The sequence below is a fragment of the Rhinolophus hipposideros genome (assembly GCF_964194185.1).
Source record: "Rhinolophus hipposideros genome assembly, contig: HAP1_SCAFFOLD_46, whole genome shotgun sequence".
NCBI lineage: Eukaryota > Metazoa > Chordata > Mammalia > Chiroptera > Rhinolophidae > Rhinolophus > Rhinolophus hipposideros.
In genome coordinates this window covers 414465-436919 of record NW_027669255.1, presented here as the reverse complement: position 1 = coordinate 436919, position 22455 = coordinate 414465, and the positions used below count along the sequence as shown (strand labels likewise).

General features: G+C 37.1%; 2 protein-coding genes across 2 annotated transcripts in view; both read right to left on the bottom strand.

Annotated features, from left to right (window-relative positions):
- LOC308495643 (putative ankyrin repeat domain-containing protein 26-like protein) overlaps positions 1–7363 on the bottom strand; it is a gene marked incomplete at its 5' end in the record, with an annotated part of 99630 nt that extends 92267 nt beyond the window's left edge. The window contains one exon of the mRNA XM_081080613.1: positions 7238–7363. Coding sequence (XP_080936739.1) covers positions 7238–7363 — 126 coding nt within the window. The remainder of the gene's footprint in view (positions 1–7237) is intronic.
- On the bottom strand, positions 3110–20963 carry LOC308495645 (uncharacterized protein; the record flags this gene model as incomplete). Its single annotated transcript, XM_081080615.1, has 8 exons — positions 3110–3275; positions 4693–4830; positions 5967–6037; positions 9064–11662; positions 16434–16506; positions 19088–19121; positions 19783–19872; positions 20927–20963. The coding sequence occupies 5 exons, from the start codon at positions 20961–20963 to the stop codon at positions 11495–11497; spliced, it is 402 nt and encodes a 133-aa protein (XP_080936741.1). The 3' UTR covers positions 3110–3275; positions 4693–4830; positions 5967–6037; positions 9064–11494.
- Between the last annotated feature and the right edge of the window lie 1492 nt (positions 20964–22455).

The following is a 22455-nucleotide window of genomic DNA, read 5'->3' as shown; positions in this document are numbered from 1 at the left end:
CCATTTACATGAAATATCCAAAGTAGGCAAATCTACAGAGACAGAAAGTAGATTGGTGGTTGCCTGAGGCTGGGAGAGACAGGAAGATAGGGTGACAGCTAAGGGATGTGGGGTTTCTTTTGGGGGTGATGGAAATGTTTTATAATTGTGGTGATAATTCCACAATTCTCTGAATGTAACAAGAGATATTGAATTGTATATTTTAAGTGGTGAAATATGATATGGGAATTGCATCCCAATGAAGATTAAAAAACACACAAATATAGTGAATCTGGATTATTTTCTTAATTCTCTATTGTGGGTGTGCATACTATAATGATCAACATATTTCTACACTTTTACAATATTTCAAAAATGAAAACAAAATGAAGGAAATGCCTACTTCAACTGGTTTGTATACTGAACTTTCTGTACAAGTTAGTTTGAAGTCCATGAAATATATACCAATGCTGTAACCATTTACAAAAGTGATGATAAGAAATAAGACAAATTTCTGACTCATTCTAGTAAACATTATCTTCTGATTTTAAATGGCTGCCTCATCCGGGTAATGGACATATCACTATACAATATAGTGTAGTAGGAAAAAAGTCCCTCGATTTCTATGAGGAATGCTGCCTATTCCTCAATGTTACCAAGGGTATAGACTATAAGAAAAAACATACAATGCAAATAGCAGGATGGAAGCCAGAGTTTAAGGAAGAAGTGCATTATAAAGATAATAAAATTATAATAAATTAATTACAACGAAAACACAAAAGAAAGCTGCCTTGAAAATCAGGATCCTAAAACACTTTATATTGATCAATTATAGATGAACACTTGACAGGTTACATTTCACACATACCTGACTCCTGATATGCTCTAATGTCTTGAAATCCTGTGTCTCAGCTTCTGAATTCATACGGTAATGTGATCTAACCTCCAGTGAAGCCTCTGACATAGACAGTTTTTTTGTGGAATCAGGTAGCTCTTGTTGAAATTGTCTCCCAAGCACCTAGGAAGATGATTCTGTTAGTGATCTTATAATCACATCTATTAAATTATGTTAAAATTTGCTAACTCTAACATATTAATATAATATGTAACTCGAAAAAGATCACCCCATGCATCAGTTCACCTTCTTTTCTTCTTTTGGACACAATTCTGTCTACTGAATCTGGGTAAGACACAGAAGGTGTTATCCTGCTGCCCACTCACTATTACGAAGGTTACTTGAACAACAGATTCAGCCCCACTCTCTACTTCCCCTGATGAAGCAGCAAAGCTTAACAATCTACTGACATCTCAAGGGGAAATTGGTATGTCGGTGGGACTAGCGGTCGTCAAGTATACATTGTGGAATGTTTTTCCCCCTTTTTCATCACAGGCTTAAATTGACTTCACAGGTCCTCACATATGCAGTCCACTGCTCACAACCTTCCAATAGATTCCTGTATCTTAGAAGAAAAGCGAACTCATTTCAGTGGTCTTCAGGGCCCCAGGTAACGTGGCCTGGACCTCCCTTCCTGCTACACATGAATCCTGCCTCCCCTCACTCATCTGAAAATGGAGACCCAGTGCCAAATTAATAAATCAGAGACCGCTACAAATCTCTTTGAAATGGATAAACTTATGTCCAAATGATAGTAAATGGGCCTTGTGATGAGAAAAAATGAATTTGTAAAAATAGTCAAGGACAATTATACATAGCAGTGGGAAGATTAAATCAAGTAGAGTTTTGATAAAACTCCTCACATTTGTCCCAAATTATGATTTAATGAAAAATTAGCTGCCTTTAAAGAGGTCACAGGTCCTAAGAATACATTATTTGAGACTGAAATAGTTCCAATTTATATCAAATTGACATGAATAAAAACAAAATTATACCAACTAAAATGTGGAAGAAACTACTGAGGGAAAGGGACAGCATCTACACTTCAGTTCATGTGGGAAATCTAGAATTAACTTTCTAGGTAATCCACTTAATTGAACCTTTATCTCTAAAAACTGTTTGCATAGGAGCATTTCCATTTATCTGCTTCATAATGGTATTACAATGTGGTAACAGAAAGATGAAAATTATTATTGTAGCAGTATAAGACTAAATCATTCATATCAACATGTATCTAATAACAATTTATACCTTAAAATTTCATAGTCAACACAATGCCTTTACTCAAAGTAAAGCACCTCACAGGTCTAAGTTTTGTTTGCTGGATACAATGTATGCTTTTAAGCTGTTAGAGCAAATACATTTGTAATCTATATATTTTTAATATTCTGCTAGATTCAACATTTAGCCATCATCAAATATTTGAACATTGAATTTTCTTTCAGGAAATCTGAAAACTACCTTTCTGGATACTTACCTCTCTTTCTGATATATCGTTTTCATACTGGCACATTCTTCCTTTCAAGTGATTCAATTTGTTGACTAACTCCTTATGGTTCTCTTTCAACACAGCATCTTGTTTTTCACATTCAGCTTGAAGCACTTTTCTAAGCCCCTGAAGCTGCTCTTCAATATTCATTCCTGAATTTTCATTATTGTCACTTTTGTGGAACGCATCATCCAGTTGCCGTCGAAAAAGCATGTTTCCACTTTGTAGGTCAGATCTTTCCTCCTTTAGGGATTCCAGCTTTCCAGTATACGGGTTCAATTTTTCTGGTTCCCTTTGATTCATGTGTTCAATTTCCTCCTCTTGACACTGAGTTTGGTTTAGGTCTTTCAGTACAGGTTCAGAAACCAATGTCCTTTCTCTGACAGCATATCTTGTTTGAGGGAGCTCAGTGTCTAAGCTATTGGATTTACTTCCAGGTTTAGAAAGTTGCTGAGAATGAATCTCACTGTTTTCTTTTAGGTTACACATAGCAAACCCGATGTTGTCCACGAAATGCAAGCATTCATCTTTTAATCCCTGGAAAAGATTTTGTAGGTGTCTTAATTGCTTACTAAGCTCATAATGATGGGCGGATTCCGCTTCTGTTTTCAATCTTTCTTTGCTTTGTCTTTCGTTCTCCAGTTGGCAGTTCAGCATTGTATTCTCAGCTGTTGGGACGTTAAGCTGTCTGTTATATTCAAATACTGTTTTTGTTAGCGTTTTGTCATTCTGTTTTATTGTTTTTTGAAGATGGTCCTTCTTTTCTTTTACATTTGCAGTGTCCTCAAAGTATTTATTTTCCACTTCCTGATTCTGAGTTTTGAGTGTTTCCATTTGCAGTCTTAGTATGGCGATTTCATCCTGCAACACGTGCTTTTCACGCAACAGGTCTTTCTCGTAACTCTCAGAATCCTAAGTAAAACAAAGGAGACTTGTAGCTAGCACTCAATGAAATGACATATCATGATATCCTCTGAAATTAAAGAAGAACCTAAATGTTTATATAATGAAAAGGTTGCAGTAGTTGGATATCCCATTGAAAACATACAATGTTGAATCCAAACCTCCAACTTCATACAAGCATAAATTCCCCAAAGTTAAAAAAATATTAATATAAGATGCTGAATCCATGAAAGTGAAAAAGAGAATTTTAAAATCATAAGGGAATTTTAAGAGCCTCAGAACTGGAAAGGCAGCAAACCCAGAAGGCATGAAATAGAAGATTAAGAAGTCTGACTACAATTTAAAAGGTCACCATCTGAATATACACCTATCCCACAGTAAGAGTATTCACTCTGCATACATTTGGACTGATTACATTTCCTAGAATTTTTTTCCCAAGAATACTCAAAAGATATTTTACTTTTCTAATATTTTCAGAGTCACTTATAAGATTAAATCTACTAATCACTGATAAAACTAGGCATTGCACTAAGCAGTTCTTTATACATCAATGAACTCATTTCGTTATCACAATTTCAAATAGAACGATTAAAAAGATGAGCAAGTTCAGGATTTTTTCCCAGGACTTTGGACTCTACAATAGGGTGCTTGCTGCTCTTCTAGTGTAAATATATAAATTCAAAAGAAGCCTTAGATTTCAAAAAACTCAGGGTAAATAGGCTAAAAATTATAGAGCTCTTCTTAGAAAGTAGTGAGATTATTTGCTGCTACATAAGTGTTGTTTCCTTTTCATAATGTTTAAAGGAGAAATAAATGTGAAATAGGGGAAAATACACTGACTTCTTTGAATAAAATACTCACCAATAAATTATCACTAAGTATGCATCATGGCATACAATTTTCTTCAAAAGTTCCTAGCACTGAAATAGGACTCTACTTGGAACAAATTGTTCCTTTTCTCAAAAGTAGGAGAATGAGATCTAAAAGATGGTCTCTGCACTGGCTATACTTCAACTCCTTACAATCAGCGGAAGTGAAAACTAACCTCTCTACTAATACAGCAAGGGGATGAAACCACTGCCTCCAACTGAAACTTCTGTTATTAGTAGCAATAGTTTTGAGATTGTAGAAAGCTCATCGATCCCTGTAAAAAGTATTGAAAGCCTCCCCTTTAGATGACACATTGGGAACGTCACTACTTGACTGTTGGACATAAAAGGATTTCAATCAAGAATATCATTTATTGCAATGGACCAAAAATGCCACTCTCCCTAAAATACACACACACACACACACACACACACACACACACACACACACACACTTTTAAAATCCTCTACAATTCCCATATGTATAACATTGGTTTTTAAAATGTGTACATACACAACTACACACATACATATTTGAAAATGACTAAACAAAATACCTCAGAATTCATTTTCTTAAGATTTATTTCTGTCTCCTTTGGTTGTTGAAGGCAATTGGTCAGAATTGTTTTATGTAATATTCTGTTGTTCTGTTCTCGGGAAAGTGGCCTCTGAGTGTTGTTTTCCTCTTGTACAACCTAGATAATTGAATATGAACAAAGAAAAATTAGAATATAACTAAAATTTAACTGTTAAAAATCTTAGTCTACGTTTACTTACTCCCAAATTATTGGACTGTAATTAGAAAGTGAAAAATAACTTGCCTTAGTCTAAATCAGAAGAAAAACATGAATCCACAAAACTAATTTTGTCACTGTTTGAACTAAACAATTGGTTATATGTTAAATCCACCCCAAAAATGAAATAGTGGATGATTTTTAATGTCACAGAGGCTTTCTCATTTAAAATAGTTCACCTCACCATGTTTTAAATAGTGATCCCCTACAGTGAATTTAAGAGTATTTTTTAAGGATTAATAACTGGAGAATAGGCAAACTTTAATTAGGAGCCCACATCATTAACATCAATCAGTAAGATAAGTAAATTCCTAAATATTAATTCAAATTATACACTATGAGTGTTATACATTGTGTTATACATTGACATAATTATCTGTTGCATCCAATTCTAACTTATTCAATACCCACTAATAAGAGCAGATAAAAAATTAAATCATATTTACTGATTTCCTACACTGAAAGGAAAGAAATTAGAAAGTTATTATTTGTGTCCTAACAACCAAAGGTCCCATCCTGAGAAGATGTGATTCTCTTAAAAAGCAGTTGAGTTGAGTGCCGGACCCCATTCTCTCCCTGAATGTAGACGCAGAGTCCATTACACAGAGGTCACAAGGAAGAATGCATCTCTAACCTTGGCCTTAGTGACCAGCCATACGGAACTGCACATTTTGAACCCCTGAGAATCATGACTCCTTTCACGTGAGCCCGAATCAGTGGCCATCATTTTTACATGGTTCATAATTTCAACTGTCTCATCATGTGATTCAATATTTGATGTTACTTTCTTTATTATTTAAGGGAGTTATAAAAATTAAAGGAGCAAACAACATTCAGGACTTTATTATTATTTTTTTTTGCCACAATCCAAAGATAAAGTTGAGCTATGAATATCTATAGATTCTAATAATATTTTAAGTTTTGTAACTTTGACTCTAAAAGGCTCGCATGAAAGGTAATTTCAGTTGGACTCTATTATATTATTAAAGCACAGAAAACCATATTATACTAGAAATTTAAAATTAAATTTCACATACATGTGTGTAGTTCTTTTCATTTCCATCAAGCCTCGTTTGACCTTCCTCTGATGTCATTCCTAGGTGTTGTCCTGCTGACAAATCTACGTATTAGTTAGAACTTAGAACAGTTTTATCTAACTTAGAACAGTTAGATAAAAGCTATAATCTTTATAAATACAGAAAATAACATCTTATCAATTGAGAGTTCAAATTAAGCGTAATCTTTTCCTGAATATTTACTTGACTTAAGAAATACTTCAAATTAGCTAACACTTCAACAACAAACCATTTGGGAAATATGAGATGTCACAAAGTGAAAGGCATACAAACATGTCAAAAATTCATCCACAAATTCATTCATTGAACATCGATGGAAAAACAATCAGAAAATAACCCACAATTTAGAAATGCAGTACAAACATATCGAGTTGCACTATATACTCTGTTCTCTTCCTTGTAATATACCTTTTGAACAACACCCTAAGATTCAACTGCAATGTCATTCATTGATTCCAGAATGACTTACTTCTGATGCATTTATTAGTGTACACCCTTCCTTATATCTGAAATGTTCTCCTCTACTATTCTGAAATTTTCTTTTCACCTTTGAGGATTCAGCACTGGGGTTTAAGGAAGAAGAGAGAGAAGAGGAGACAGACTGCCGACACAGCTGAGAAGGAAGTGCTATGGATTTAATTCTCGATGATTCCTATCACTGCTGGGAAAGTCAATTCTAAAATATATAAAGCCATAGAAAATCCAAGAAATATTTGATTGTTGGTTTCGGAAGGTGCTTTTTCGTCTACAATACATACAGTTTTAACTGATACTTGTGAATTCAGAATATAAAACTAAAGCTAAGAAACTATGTTTTGTTTCACTAGGCAACCTTTAGGTCTTTATGAAGTTTTCCCATCTGGTCCTAATGTTCTAAGTATAATTCTGCTGCCCGCTCCCCAGAGTACGCTAAATACTAGTCTGAAGGAAACCACGCTTTCACCTCATTCTCTTTCTTATTTCCATATGTTACTGTGGTTCAGGAAGAATGCCAATGTCTTGCTAAAAGTCATTCTGTTTGGCTGTTAAGTTCCATAAACAGAGTAAACGTGAAGTAGATTTTGCCACAAAATGGCTGTTGGAAAGTCAGAACTAGGATGAAGCTACACAGAGGCGGGCTAGGGTTGAACTCTTTCTGTTTCTTTATTTCCGCCTTTGCTTTCTCTGTTTCCTGGTGGCTGTGCTTCACTCGAGCCACGGAGCCTATGACCACCTGACAGGAACACACCTACGACCTGCGTCTCCAGTCTGTCTACTACGGCCATCGGGCCAAACCCTGTGGTGCTGACGGAGCTGTGCTCATGGAGTGGGACGCGGATGACCAACTTCCCAATCCCCGCATCTTTGACCAGTTTCATGATTGGAGGTCAAAGAAGTAAAATCCCAGTCTGAATTCTGGGATTAAGTGTTCATTTATGAGGAGGTAAAAATAACACAAATTGACCATCTTGTAAAACTTCCTTTCTCAGAGAAGCAGTCCCACGTCCTACTTTCCCCCAATCACACTACTCCTTCAGAGTACATTTTATTTTAGGTGTCCTATGCTTGCCATTTACATAGGTAAGTTTAATTAACTATTGTCACACAGCAATTTCTATTACATAATGTGTTTCCAATTAAAAATTTCCTTCTTAATAGTTAAGATGGTGCAGGGTATGCTTTTTTTTGTTATTGTCAAAAGTTATGTGTAACCACTTAAGTTTAAATATGCATGACAAACATGGGTTTACAAAAACTTTTAATGAATCGTACTATTTCAAATAAGAAACTACTTATTATAAGAAAATGGTCTTTTCCAAATGCTCCAATATCTTCAGAATTCATTTTTGTAAGCCTTAGATAAACAGATATTCATATGACAAATTACAGTCCTGGGTGACCTTATTGTTTCCAAGGAAAAATAGGAACAAAGTAGGTCCCCATGAGCTCCAAAGAGTACAGGGCACCATGAGACAGAAAATGAATATATAACAAAACTATTTTCCTTTTGTTTTTAAACAATATTCTCAGCTTAAAACTTTTTAAGACAAGTGAAAGAAAACCACAACTGTAGAAGTGAAGCTTTAAAGCCTCTTTTATCACTTCACATCCAGGAAGCCCGTACATCATTTAAAACGGTGGTTTCCAATCTCATGTGAGAATCCGTGAAGTCCCAAGGTCTGTCAGTCGAGGGGCCCGAAACGGTCAAAACTATTTTCACAGAAATACTAAATGTCATTTGCCATTTTCACTCTCATTCTCTTCTAAGTGTAAAGTAGAGTTTTCCACAGCCGTGATATCACAGCTCTGATGGTGACATCATAGGTCTATGGTTACTGGGTCGTAGCTCCAATGGCTCACGGAATGCATGACTGTGTGTGCTCCTATTTTAAATTGTTCAGTTTTTATTTCTAATATTGTCACTATGTATGGAGCCTACCGACTTAAAAATGTTCTTTGGAATGCTCAATAATTTTTAATCGCATAAAAGCATCCCAAGGCACAAAAGCTTCAGAATTCCTGTTGTCAAAGATTGTGTCTACCAAATATTCATTACCATTAACTACTTCTCCCATTTTTAATAATCGAAGATACCATAGGCGTACATACACATACCGCCAGTGTCTGCTCAGCAGAACATCTGGTTGTCTTAAGACCATCAGTGTTACAACACTAAGAGGAAGCAACGTTAAAAAACAATTGACATGGTAGCAACTCAGGCTAACTTGGGTAAACGTAAAAATTCAAATGACCATTTGAAAACGCTGGAAAAATCTTCCAGTGTGATAATTGACCTCTGGTAACCCCTATTAAGTACAGGGATTCCAAACTGGGACATTTAGGCTATGGAACAAACGGAGAACCATCTTAGTGAAGTCACCGTTTTAAAATCTCATTTTCTTATTCCTGTGAATACCTTTTCTCAAACACCGATACCAACAATGACATCACGTTATTTATGTCAAATCCTTCAATTAAATTTGTAACAAAAAAAAGGAATGAGAAAGAGAAGACTGCAAGCATGTCACATGTCCTTGCGTACTCCTTCCCAAAATTAAATTGGTATTACAAAGTGTACCTGGTCTGAAGGGTTGCACATCGTCCATTCCTACAGCTCTGTTAGGAACAGGATCTTCCACTTCAATTCTCGCCTGAAGGGGTTAGGAAACAAGATGATTACTAACTAATGGACACTTCATGCAATCTCTAGTTAACAATTCAGGATTAGAATATTAACGTCATTATCTCCAAGAAAAGGACTTTTTGAAAAATAGGTATTTAAGCAAATATTAATTTGGTACAAATGATATTGCAGTTTGTGCAATTTTTTTGAAACCTTTAAAACCGCAATTACTTTTGCACCGAACTAAATACCTTCAAAAGTGTACTTCCTACAACTTTGCAATATTTCTAATGATACATTCTTTTTGTTTGTATGTTTGTTTAGTGTTGAAACAAGATACTTGCCTGACATGGTAAGAAACCTTGGTGTATGTCCTGTGGAGTCTAAACAGAACATATTAGAACCTACTTCATCTGGGTCAACAAGAGCTTGGAAAAACCAAACTCTTATTTGATAAAAATTTTGATAGGAAAAGTGATTAAACAGAATGACAAAGGTGTAAGAAAAACTTTTCTTTAAGTTATATTTAAATAAATAATAGGAAAAATGTTATATATAGTTATGCAACTTTTCAAAAAGTTTAATAAGATCTAATCAGGGAAAAATAAGAACATTTATTTATTAACCATCTCAAATGTACCAGGCATCTGCTATGCACATTTTATTTCTTTTCCACACAAACAACAAATATAAAAATGGTTTGATGCTGGTTAACCCTCTTCCTGCTTCCTGACCATTCCAAGACATTAGAATAAAATGATGAACCCACACGATCCATTGCTGTCCCTGCCCAGCAGGTTTTGCTCCTAGATTGTCACATGACTGGCTCCTTCTCATGCTTCACTTGGCAGTATCCCACACAGACATTTTCTTCAGGTCAAAACATTGAGCTCGCACCAACAGAGCCTCAAGTACCGAAACACTACACATCAACAGGGTATCGCCTACCACAGTCTCCTGAAGTTTAGAATCCCCCAGATTAGAAATCCACATGCCCCTTCTAACTTTTCCACTCTGTTCTTGACACTACTGCCATTTGATTGTCCTTCAGGTTTACCAAAAGTGTCCCCACCATTTGGTAAGTCACTACCACCCACTGTGATCATTGATTTTACATTTCTATAGCTCCCTTTATACTTCATAGAGTGTTTTCACATTTATTACCACATTAGTTCATTTCACACCCTGAAAGGTAGGCATAAGTACCTGTAGGATAAATGAGGTCACTGACATCCGACATGTTAAAAAGAAGTTTCCCCCAGATCCCACAGCTAGTAAGTGACCTATCCAGGGTTCTAATGTGTTCTTATCTTCAAACACAGTGTCTACACCAGTAGGCAGCAGTTGCCTGTATCAGAAGATCACACTCCTCCTGTCTCTTTTCACAGCTGTCATCTCACATTGGCTCATCATTACTTTGTACTTCTATTACTACAAGCATGGTTGCCATCAAGATACTCAATGCATGCTATTTTAACTGAACAGGACAGTTGTTGTGTATTAAAGCAGCACTCGGCCGATTGTTGTTAGTAAAATCCTACATAGTGTTACTATTAACAATGCTCTTCCTTCCCTGCAAAAGTTCCTTGCAGATCTATTGGAGAATACAAGTACAATAATACTTACATGTAGCAGGCATTATCTTTTCAAATTCCAACGTATAAAAAACCCTAAATTCCAAATTCTTTCTTTCTGAATCTCATTAGGACATTTACACAACCGTCAACACCACAGAATCATGCATTTGGGCATACTTCAAGCTGGAATAATTCTTTAGCTTTTAGGTAAACTTAACTTCAGAACCCAACTGATTCCTTATGACTTGGAAGCCTTCTCGTTTTATACTATTCTACACCGACCGCCTTCAGTGACCCATGCAAGTTAGCCGAGCTGTACTACGCTGTCTCATTTTATTCAGTACATATGAATTTTATTAATTATAGGCTAAACCGTAATAAAATAATTTAGGTGGGGAAATGCAGAGGTGAGAAAGTATAGTCAAACCATACCTTTTATGTTTTAACATCACCGAATGGTGACATTTAAAATAATAATGATAAAAATAATAGTAGTGAATGACAGTACCTCAGAATCCCAACATGATTTTTCAGCTTCTTCTTTCAATCTTAATGCCGATATTTTAACTATAAAACGTAGTCACAGAACATTAATGGGAACATATATTTCTATGCATTTTAAATACACATTCAAGTCATGAATATTTCCATAAAAGTAACAGCAGAAAAGAATTTCTGTAGGTCGAAGCATTTGCAAGAAGCCGTTGTTAGTAATAGAAATACTTTTGCAAAAAAGATAGGAACAAATGCTTATAAGAAATGAAAATCACAGTTGGATCTACACGTGTTAGATTTGTGTATAGCAGCACTTAAGCTAGAAAGATTTCATAGACAGTCACTAAATTATCACTTGTATTATTTTGGTGTACTCCATCAACACAAGTCAAGATATCAGTTTTCGTTTGCTCTTGTGGAGCACTTTCAATAATATCCACACCATTTTCTCTTTTTCCAATTGGCAGCTTGGTTGCTTCTTTCTATTAAAAAAAAGAAAAGAAAAACCCAACTTCAGCAAACATCATATTCATTTACTCGTTCACTCGCTCACTCAGTCCTTCAGTCAGTAAGACAACAAACCGCTATCATAGCCATCGAATCATAGGCATAGACCCAGGGGAAGCTGGAAATAGAAATGAAAGATTTTGTCCTATATTCTAGTAGAGGTCGATATACTATAATTTGTGAAAACAATCAGAACAGAAAAGTACCGCGCTCCAGTCCTACACCTCAGATCAATAAAGTATAGTACGGGCACAAAAGAAACAACAATCGGTTGTACCAGATGCTGCAAAAACAGGGCTGCATCTTGAAAGACATACGAGGTGCGGAGGGAAACCATGAAGGGGAGTCCAGAAAGGGCAGCGGGCGCAAAAGCCTGCGTATGAAACAACATATTGTAAGTGAGGGCAGAAGAAGAATGAGGTAAGCCTAGAACTCTGAAAATGGGATGGAGAGACAACTGCAGAATCAGAACCAAATCAAAGAATGCACGTGTCATGCTAGCAGATGAATTCTACCCTCACGTCATGGGGAGTCACTCAGTAAACAGAGGTTTGCACCATCACAATTCTAGTTTACAACAGCCACTCGGGCACCATTTATGATATTGAGGAGTTCCATTTCTTTTTAGGAGCCTATCCATCAGCCTGTCTTGCTTCACAACATAGCGCCTCGCAGGTGCCTACAAATCCCGAACAAAGCTACCAACAACTGGTTACTCTGTAGCTTCCCCTAGGTGGCTCCCGGTTGGGCACAAGCAGCAGCTGACCTGGACCTGCCAGACAGCCCCTCACAAGAGCCCCAAATCCAACACACCTTTGGACCAGCTTCAAGTGACACCAGAACATCACCAAATTAGCTTCACAAATGACAAAGCCAAGCCATGGACTGAGCAGACACCGGAGCCCTGCTACAGCCGATCTCACTCTGGGAGGTCAGCCCACACACAGGGGTTCATTTACTGTAGTCACAGCCAGTCGTCCTGAGGGTCAAGTCCACACCCAGATGTGCCAACAGCAATAAGGCTCAAGTACAACAGGAGGGCACACACCACCCACACGAGCTTCTGGAGCACAAGGCTCAGGTAACCAGGGTCTGTACCACTGGGCCACACACAACACCTGGTCTATAAGGCAATACTGTCAAGATGAGGAGAATTGGCAGATCTACAGAATACACAGAAACAAACACAGAGAGGAAGTGAAAAAAGACGAGACAAAAAAAAACATTTCTCTAATGAAAGACCAGGAAAAAAAAAACTAGAGAAAGAACTAAACCCAATGGACACAAGATATCTACCAGACACACAGTTCAAAATACTACTTCTAAGGACGCTCAACGAACTTTGGGAAAAAACAGAAAAATGTTGTAACACTTCAACAGAGACAGCAAACAAAAAAAATGGACATGGAAATCATTAACAAAAGTCAACTATGAAATATACAACATCTGAAATGAGTAATTAATAGATGGAATCAGCACCAGATTTAGTTGAGGCAGACGTTCAAATCAATGATTTGGAAGACAAGGGAGCAGAAAACACACAATCAGAGCAGAAGAAAAAGATATGAAAAATGATTATGAGTCAAAAAAAAAAGAGAGAGAGAAGACTTTTAGGGATTTCTGGCACAAGGTAAAGTGTAACAGCACTCGTAAGGCTATCAAAAGGAGAAGAGAGATACAGAAAGGAATTGAAAACCTATTTGAATAAATAATGACAGAAATCTTCCCTAACTTGTTGAAGGAAACACAAGCGTAGGAAACACAGAGTTCCAAACAAAATTAAGCCAAACGAGCCCAGACCAAGACATACCAGACTTAAAACACCAAAGGGTAAAGACACAGAGAGAATAGTAAAACCAGCAAGAGAAAAGCAGTTAGGTACATACAAGGGAGCTCGCATAAGACTGTCAGGTGATTTCTCAAAAGTAAATCTGAAGGCCAGAGGAATGGGCAAGAAATATGGAAATGTGATGAAACGCAATAATTTACAACCAAGAGCACTGTATCCAGCAAGGCTCTCATTTAGAAGCAAACGAGAGGAAAAGAGCTTGCCAGAGAAAAAGGAGGTGATGCAGTTCAGCACCAGGAAACCACTATCACAAGAAATGTAAAACCACGACTAGAAAAAAAAGGAGGATGAGGAGAAGGAGGAGAAAGAGCAGGATGGGGAGAAGTGAATAAGAAAATGCCAATAACTACGTGCCTACAAATAATTACTTTAAATGTAAATAGATTAAATGATCCAGAAAAGACATAAGGTAGCTGAATGGTTAAGAATGCAAGACCCATACATACGACAATCAAACTACAAACTTTCTTCACCGCAAAGGAAACCAACAACAACATGAAGTCATGACCGGATGAATGGAGAAGATATTTGCCAATGATATATTTGATAAAGGGTTGACATCCAAAACATATAAGGAACTCATAAACCTTAACACCAAAAGACAAACAGTGCAATTACAAAATGAGAAGAGTACCTGAATAGACTTTTCTCCAAAGGGGTCACACAGATAGCCGAGAGACATACAAAAACATGCTCCGTGTCACTAATCATCAGAGCAATGCAAATTAAAAACACAATGAGCTACCACCTCACAACTGTCAGAATGGCCATGATCCATGAATCAACAAGCAACAAGTGTTGGTGAGGATATGAAAAAAACGGAGTCCTCGTGCACTGTTGGTGACACTGCAAATCCGAGCAGACAATGGAAAACAATATGGAAGTTCCTCAAAAATTTAGAAATAGAACTACCATGTGGCACAGCAGTCCCTCTTCATGGTTTTCCTCCACAGAAATCCAAAATACTAACTGGAAAAGCAATATGCATTTCTGTGGTCGTTGCCACATTATTTTCTTTTTTTATTGTTTTGCCGCATTATTTTCAATAGTCCAGATAAGAAAGTAACCAAGGGATCCATCATCTTGGAGAAAGAAGAAGATGGACATATATATATAACAAAATGCTACTTGTCTGTAATGAAGAATAAATACTTATCGTATTGACAACGTGTGTGGACCTAGAGGGTATTATTCTAAGTGAAAAAAGTCAGACAGAGAAAGACAAATACCACATGATTTCACTTATTGGTGATATGCAAAAAATAAATAAATAAATGAACAGAGAAAAGGGAAACAAACTCATAGGAGCAGAGAACTAACGGATCGTTGCCCGGTTCAAGGATTGTTGGGGGAATGCTTGAAACGGAAAAAGGATTAAGAAGTGTAAAGTGGCAGATATAAAATAGTTTTGAAGATGTCAAGTACAGCACAAAGAATACAGTAAATAAGATTGTAATAACGGAGTACGGTGTCAGGGATACCACACAAATCGGGGTACCAGTTTGCACATTATATAAATGTCTAATCACGATGCTGTACACCTGAGGCTCACATCATATTGAATGTCAACTGTAACAGAAATGAAAAATTTCACATTTAAAAAACAAAACTAAAAACTTTCTGAAACTTGACATTTGACTATATGGTTTTTAAGAATCCCTGCTTTTGACCAGAGTAAAGAAAGGATCCTATATTTTGTAGACACGGCTCCTTTCTTTACTTTGGTCAACGCATCATGGACATGGGCATAGTATCTCATGGACATATTTTTATAGGGAGCAGCCAAGAGCATCATCAGCTTTGGAGCCAAGTGGATTTTGCATCAAACCCTCAAACTTCTCCCTGGCTACTGCAAGTCATGCTGCCTAGACTGTCTTGGTCTCCATTTCCTTATCTCTGAAGATGAAGATTCCCTTCCTTGACAAAGCTATTCTGAGGATTAAATCACATCGTGCTGATTACAGAATAGGTCCGGAACAAGTGTTGATTTGACTATGGAGTATTTCACCATATCAGTTAAAAGAAATTCTGTGTCGCTCTTGCTCATATGGGCCAGGGCCCATGCATCAATACCACATAATCAAACACTCCATGAAAATACTAAACTTGAAGAAAAAAAAATCTCTGCTTTCAAATTGATTATTATTTTATGCGAAACATGTACTCTTCAATTAGATGAAGACATTTAAATATATTCACAATGCAATGATTTAGATCATAGTGCAATCCCTTTGTAATATGGGTTTTGAGATGGCGAACGTGAATTTGAAACTTTCAAAACTCTACTATCATTTTGGTCTAAATGATGAACCTAGTGTACCGAAAACTAATATAAAACAATATGGAATTTCCACGGAATGTCAATGAAAAAAAGAAATGGAAAAAACACTCCCTCCTAAAAAGTACCATACCAACATACAAAGTGTAAAAAAATAAAACTATATGTCTTATGCTATCTAGTTTTAAAACTGAAAGCTACCAGGAAGATTTCATGATTGTTACAATGAGTACCTAAATCCATTAAAGATTCCATTTAGGCACGAGTATGATAAAAGTCATGCTGGTATAACGTAAAAGTCACATTAAAATTCCTTACCCTTAACCAAATTGCATATCTCCGTCACTGTGGGAAAACTCCCTATAGAATTTTACTATCACTATACATATCCTAGCCTCTTCTTTCTCAGCTCCCATCTTGGATACTTACTAAAGTTAAAAGAACAACAACAAAACAATGAAGCGTCAAATGGTCATATGTTATAAAATGGTTCACCCTGACCTATTTTCCGTAAAAAACATAAAACAATGATAGGTGGACCGCTACTATTTTTACAACTCAGTGCTACACAAAACTCAATTAAGAGCACAACAGTTAATTTCACACAGGAGCCTTTTACCTTGGTATCAACGTTGAAGAGTCCATCATCTGAAGTAGACAATGAATCATCACTGCCAGGACTCCAGGAAAGTCTTCAGGGAAAAGATACACAACAAAAACAAGTGAATTCATTTCTTTACAAAAGCAGCAACAAAAACAACAAAAGGAGTAAAATTCAGCTATCTGCATATGAAATGAAGTTTCTTGATGTGAATAAAATTTAGATGATGTTCTAGAAAAGCGATCAGTTATCTATTTATCTATCTATTTATTAGTTATCTATCTATTATCTATCAGTTATCTATTTCTGCCTCCACCACTCCCAACTCATGCAATATTTAATGAAGATACACTCTAAGTTTCCATAACAAAGAATGACAGCCAACATGTTGGCAACACCTGAGAGTACCTTGTTTTCACCAAAAGTCCCCAGGGCTGAATTGAAAATGCAATTAATAGCTGACAAGAGGAACCTGAACTGGGACAAAAGCAATGAGCTAAATCAAGGTAGAACGAAACACTGACCCTTCTCCATGGTCTGTCCCTGGTTCAAAGATCAATCTGTGTGGGTCAAAAATGGCAGTCTTCCTTCTTTAAGGTAGAAAGCAGTTATTAAATTGACCCCATTCCTTCCTTTCACCCTGAAACACTACAGTGAGGTCCCTGAAATGTGTGAAATGTTTGCAAGTTACACGTACAAAAGTCAAAGAACAAATATGTATGATGTTAGCCTCCCCACTCCACGATCACTTGTCCACACAGCTTCCTGGCAATCTCCAACCTTCAAAACTTCAGCCTAAGAAGGCATAGACTCCTGAAACAAGGTTGGGCTCAAATGACCGTCAGTAGGACTTCTCTATTTCCCCGTTCCTGGAAAATAAGCTCAATGGGGCCTCAGTCATCCACTCCCAACACAGGCATGTTACCACCTACCCAACTCCATTACTGTTTTCACAATCAGTCCTCCCTCTGCCCAACCCTCCATCTCCATGGGAAGGACATCAGCCCGTTGGGAAAAGAGGTGGAGGTGACGAGACACCTGCCGTGGGCCATAGATCTATGTAGTTCAGCAATCTCCAGTGCCTTTGGACTCGAGGGGACCCCCTCTGTAATTTCGGGTGCAGGTGGATGATACCACATTCCTACTTGCTATAAAGAGAATGTTTCCAGAGGCTCAAAGGTTTAATATGTTTTCATACAGCCTTAAGTTTTGCTGGTTCCTCCAATTCAACAAACGAAAAAGCAGCAACCTGTTCAGATGCCGTTGAACCACTTACTTTAATCTGCTTCTTTAGACAACTACCAACAGCTGGTGTCCTTCTTGCTTGTAATTTCTCTTTACCTTGTCATACCCTACTATTCTGATCTCTTTTCCCTTATCTGATCTCTGATCTCTATTCTAAAAGCCTTATTCCTATGACAACCCAGTGTTGGTCCTATTGAGACTTGGATTCCCCTGCTAATTCCATTCTTATCCTCTTCCACTGCATTCACTAGACCTCGCCATAATTAAAACACTCACCCAAAGAATGATAAAGAAGGAAGTGTGCTGGGCTTAGAAACCTACAGTTAATCTCATTTCATCACTCACTATACTCAAATAAGTCACTTTAATGTCTTGGAGCTAAACTCCTCATGTGATCAACTACTTGACCAAAACAGTAATGGCAGCATGAAGTACTAGGGGGTGTTTTGAATAATTAATTGCTAACATTCCTTCAACACCTGGAATTCTATGTACTCTTGATTCTGTCAAGAAAAATGGAGAACACTTAGCTGGCAGAAGTGGAAAAAAATAACACAACAACAGCAACAATAATACCCCGAGAATGCAGAGAAAAAGGGGAAAAAAATCAAGAAAAGTCATGGAAGAAGGAAGAAAGACTCTGGAAAAAGAGAAAAAACTTCCTAGAACAAGGGAAAGGTATTAGCCAGAAGGGAAACACAGGCTGGGAAGTCAGTCAGTAGAGGAATCAATTACAAATATCATCTCAATTTGTGCTGCATTAACACAACATGGTCTATACATAGATGTTCTTCACTTACAGAACAACGATTCAACCCCAAGAAGTGTACGTGGCATTATACTTGAAAACATTTATCTGATTAGGTCTTGCTTATGTACAACCTGTGGTTCTGTGGCCACAGCGAACTGACATATGCCCTCAACACTGATGGTGAAAACAAGGTTCTCGTGACTGCCGCTACTGTCAAGTAAACTACATTCAGACAAGAGCTTGGGCTAACTGGGCTTGTAGGAAACTTCTAAATCAGCGTTAACACATCACTAAACGGGACTCTCTGAGGCCACCTGACTTGCACCTGAATCTTGAATCCAGACCTGTCCAGGCACTTCTCAGTACAGGCCGAGGGACAAGAGAATGGACTTGGGAAGCCAAGCAGGCTGAAGGTCACATCACATGTCAGCCTCTTGGTAACAATGGAACCAGGGGTCAGTTATTCCACCTCCCAAAACCACACTCGTCTAATGAATGAAAACTAGGCCAAACAGTACAGCTACTTTGTGAATCTACTGTGCCGACGACCTGGGATTACCAATGTTAGTCACATAGTATAGGGTCTAGGCCAGAGCAGAACACTCATTAAAGCTTACTGGCTTCTCTCCGCAGTCTCTCAGTTAACATGCAATTTTAGAAATCCATAAATTCCTACCTGCTTGCAGGGTCGCATTTAGGACACTCATCCACTGTTAAAGAAAAAATTCACATACATTGTAAACACACAACAGAAAAACACAGAACTTTTTTTTTGACATTTTAATGTTTTATTTAGCAGTACTATAAATGTTATTTCAATATGTAATTAATGTAAAAATTATTGCGATCTTTTACATTATTTTTCATAGTCTTCAAAATCCAGTGTTATTTTACTTACAGTGCACAACTCAGGTCAGACTAACCATATTTCAAGTTCTCAATAGCCTCATACATCTAGTGGCTACTGTATTGGGCAGTGCTGTCTTATACTTTTGCAACTTAGTGCTGTAACATAATTGTTACTTTGTGTGACTATATGTTTATTTTAGTTACAGATTAATTGAATGAACTATAAAATATTTTAAAATGCTGCCTTTTATTTTCTTTCTCTTTAAGGCTCTTCCTTCTTCCATGATTATAGTAGCAGTTTATTGTCCAGTGATAGATGCTGTTTTCATTGTTCTGAAAATGATCAACTATCGACTTCACAGCGCGCTTGATGCGGGAGAAGTTGTAGACAGGAATGCAAGTGAGTTCACAGATCAGCGAGCCAACTATTATGAACTTGTGCCAAAATGTAAGCAGTATATTCTACAAACTTACCCTGGTCACCACAATATACAATGTTGCTGTGAAGTATAATGTTCTTACCTTGCTCTTCACTTCCTTCCTTACAAAGACTAGAGCTCTGGCCCAGGCTTAAGCTGATATCATCAGAAGTCTTAGCAGTGTCTGTATCTCCTACAAAGTTAAAAGAAACACGCGAAGACATTATATTAAAAGTAAAGGATAACAAGGCTAACAAGGATATCAAGGAGTATGCAGAGAAATTGGCCGTTGTAAACACAGAAAGTAATCAGCACTTGTTGCCACTTTCCAAGAGCCGTGGGGCTGGGCTGCGTGACACAAGGATGAACATGGCGTATATGAAGACAGCCATCACCACACTGAATCAGTGATGAGTAATAACCAGCAACATCTCTTCTCTCTCCATTGGGATACATTCTCCAAGTCAGATTCCATGGAAATCAGAAGATGGAGAGCAACATGAAAAACTAAAAAGCAAAAGGTGTAAAAACTTGCCAAACGTTTCAGAGGAATAAGCAACATAAACTGGGACATGTTTATGTAAGAGTGACTCAGTAAACCACACTGAGTCACTGGTATAGAGTTCAGTTGAACACAGACTTTCAAAGCGTCAGATTCAAGTGATGTAAAAATGTTTCTTTGGGACAACCCCTGAAGATTATAGTAGAGTGAATGTTACTGATACAACTGGTGGGCAATTAATACATGAAGAACTTTTACTTCCTCTGCTGTATGTCTCTGTGTGTTTGTGTGTGTCTGTGTGTACACACATATATATATTAATATATATTCATACACATACACATATGCACAGATATATATATATATATATACATATATATATACATATATACGTATGTACCTATATATGTGTGTATGTATGCATATATACTCCCCAGTGTACGCTAAATACTAGTCTAAATGGAATCACACTTTCTCCTTATTCCCTTTCTTATTTCCTTATGTTACTCTGCTTGTGGAAGAATGCCAATGTCCTGCTAAAAGTTGTTCTATTTGGCTGTAAGTTGTGTAAACAGAGTAAACATAAAGCAGATTTTGCTACAAAATGACTGTAGGAAATTCAGAACTACGATCAACCTACACAGAGATAGGCTGTGTTTTTTATTTCCTTCTTTGCTTTCTCTGTTTCCTGGTGGCTGTGATTCACACCAGTCATGGAGGGAAGAATTATGTAAGAGGAACACACCTCCAATCTGCGTCTTTCGTTTGTCTATAACGGCCATCTGTCCAAACTCTGTGGATGCTGACAGAGGTTTTCTCATTGAGTGTGTGGCAAATGGCCCTTTATCACCAAATTTCAAATCCCCGGATCTTGGACAAGTTCCATGATTGGAAATCAAAGAAGTAGCATTCCAGCTGGAAGAATCTGAAAATAAAATTTTCGTTTTTGAGGAGATAAAAGTAACACAAAGCTGACCGTCTTGTAAAACGTCCTTCTTCAGAGAAGCAGTCCCACGTCCTCCTTTCTCCCACACACTCTGTTCCTTCAGAGTACATTTTTTTTCAGGTGTCCTATACTTGCCATTCACGTAAGTTAAGTTGAATTAACTATTGTCACTCAGCAATTTCTGTTATATAATGTGGTCCCAATTGAAGCTTTTCTTCTTAATAGTTAAAATGGTGTGGGTGTGAATTTTTTTGTCATTATCAAAAGTTATGTCTAACCGCTTAAGTTTAAATATGTGTGACAAACATGGGTTTAAAACCACTTTCAATGAATCGTACTATTTCAAATAAGAAACTACTTATTACAAGAAAATGGTCTTTTCTAAATGCTCCAATATCTTCAGAATTCATTTTTTAAGCCTTAGATAATTGAAATTCAAATGACAAATGACAGGCTTGGGTGACCTTATTGTATTCATGTAAAAATACGATCAGGGCCAGACCGGTGGCTCAAGTGGTTAGAGCTTCATGCTCCTAACTCCGAAGGCTGCCGGTTCGATTCCCACATAAGCCAGTGGGCTCTCAACCACAAGGTTGTCAGTTCAGTTCCTCGAGTCCCGCAGGGGATGGTGGGCTACGCCCCCTGCAACTACTAATGGCAACTGGACCTGGAGCTGAGCTGCACCCTCCACAACTAAGACTGAAAGGACAAGTTCAAGCTGAATGGCACCCTCCACAACTAAGATTGAAAGGACAACAACTTGACTTGGAAAAAAGTCCTGGAAATACACACTGTTCACCAATAAAGTTCTATTGCCCTTACCCAATAAAAAAAATATATATATATATCTATATAGATATATACATATCTATCTATCTATCTATCTATATCTATCTATCTATCTATCTATCTATCTATCTATCTATCTATCTATCTATCTATATATATAAATAAATAAAATAATACGATCAAACTAGGTATACATTAGCTCCAAAGAGTACAGGGCACCATGAGACAGAAAACAAATACATAACAAAATATTTTCCTTTTGCTTTTTAAACAAAATCTCAGCTTAAATCTACGAGACAAGTGAAAGAAAACCACAATTGTAGAAGTGAAGCTTTAAAGCCTCTTTTATCACGTCATATCCAGGAAGCCCGTACATCATTTAAAACGGTGGTTTCTAATCTCCTGTGAGAATCCGTGAACTCCCAAGGTCTGTCAGTCGAGGGGCCCGAAAAGATCAAAACTAAAAAATTAAATTGGTATTACAAAGTGTACCTGGTCTGAAGGGTTGCACATCGTCCATTCCTACAGCTTTGTTAGGA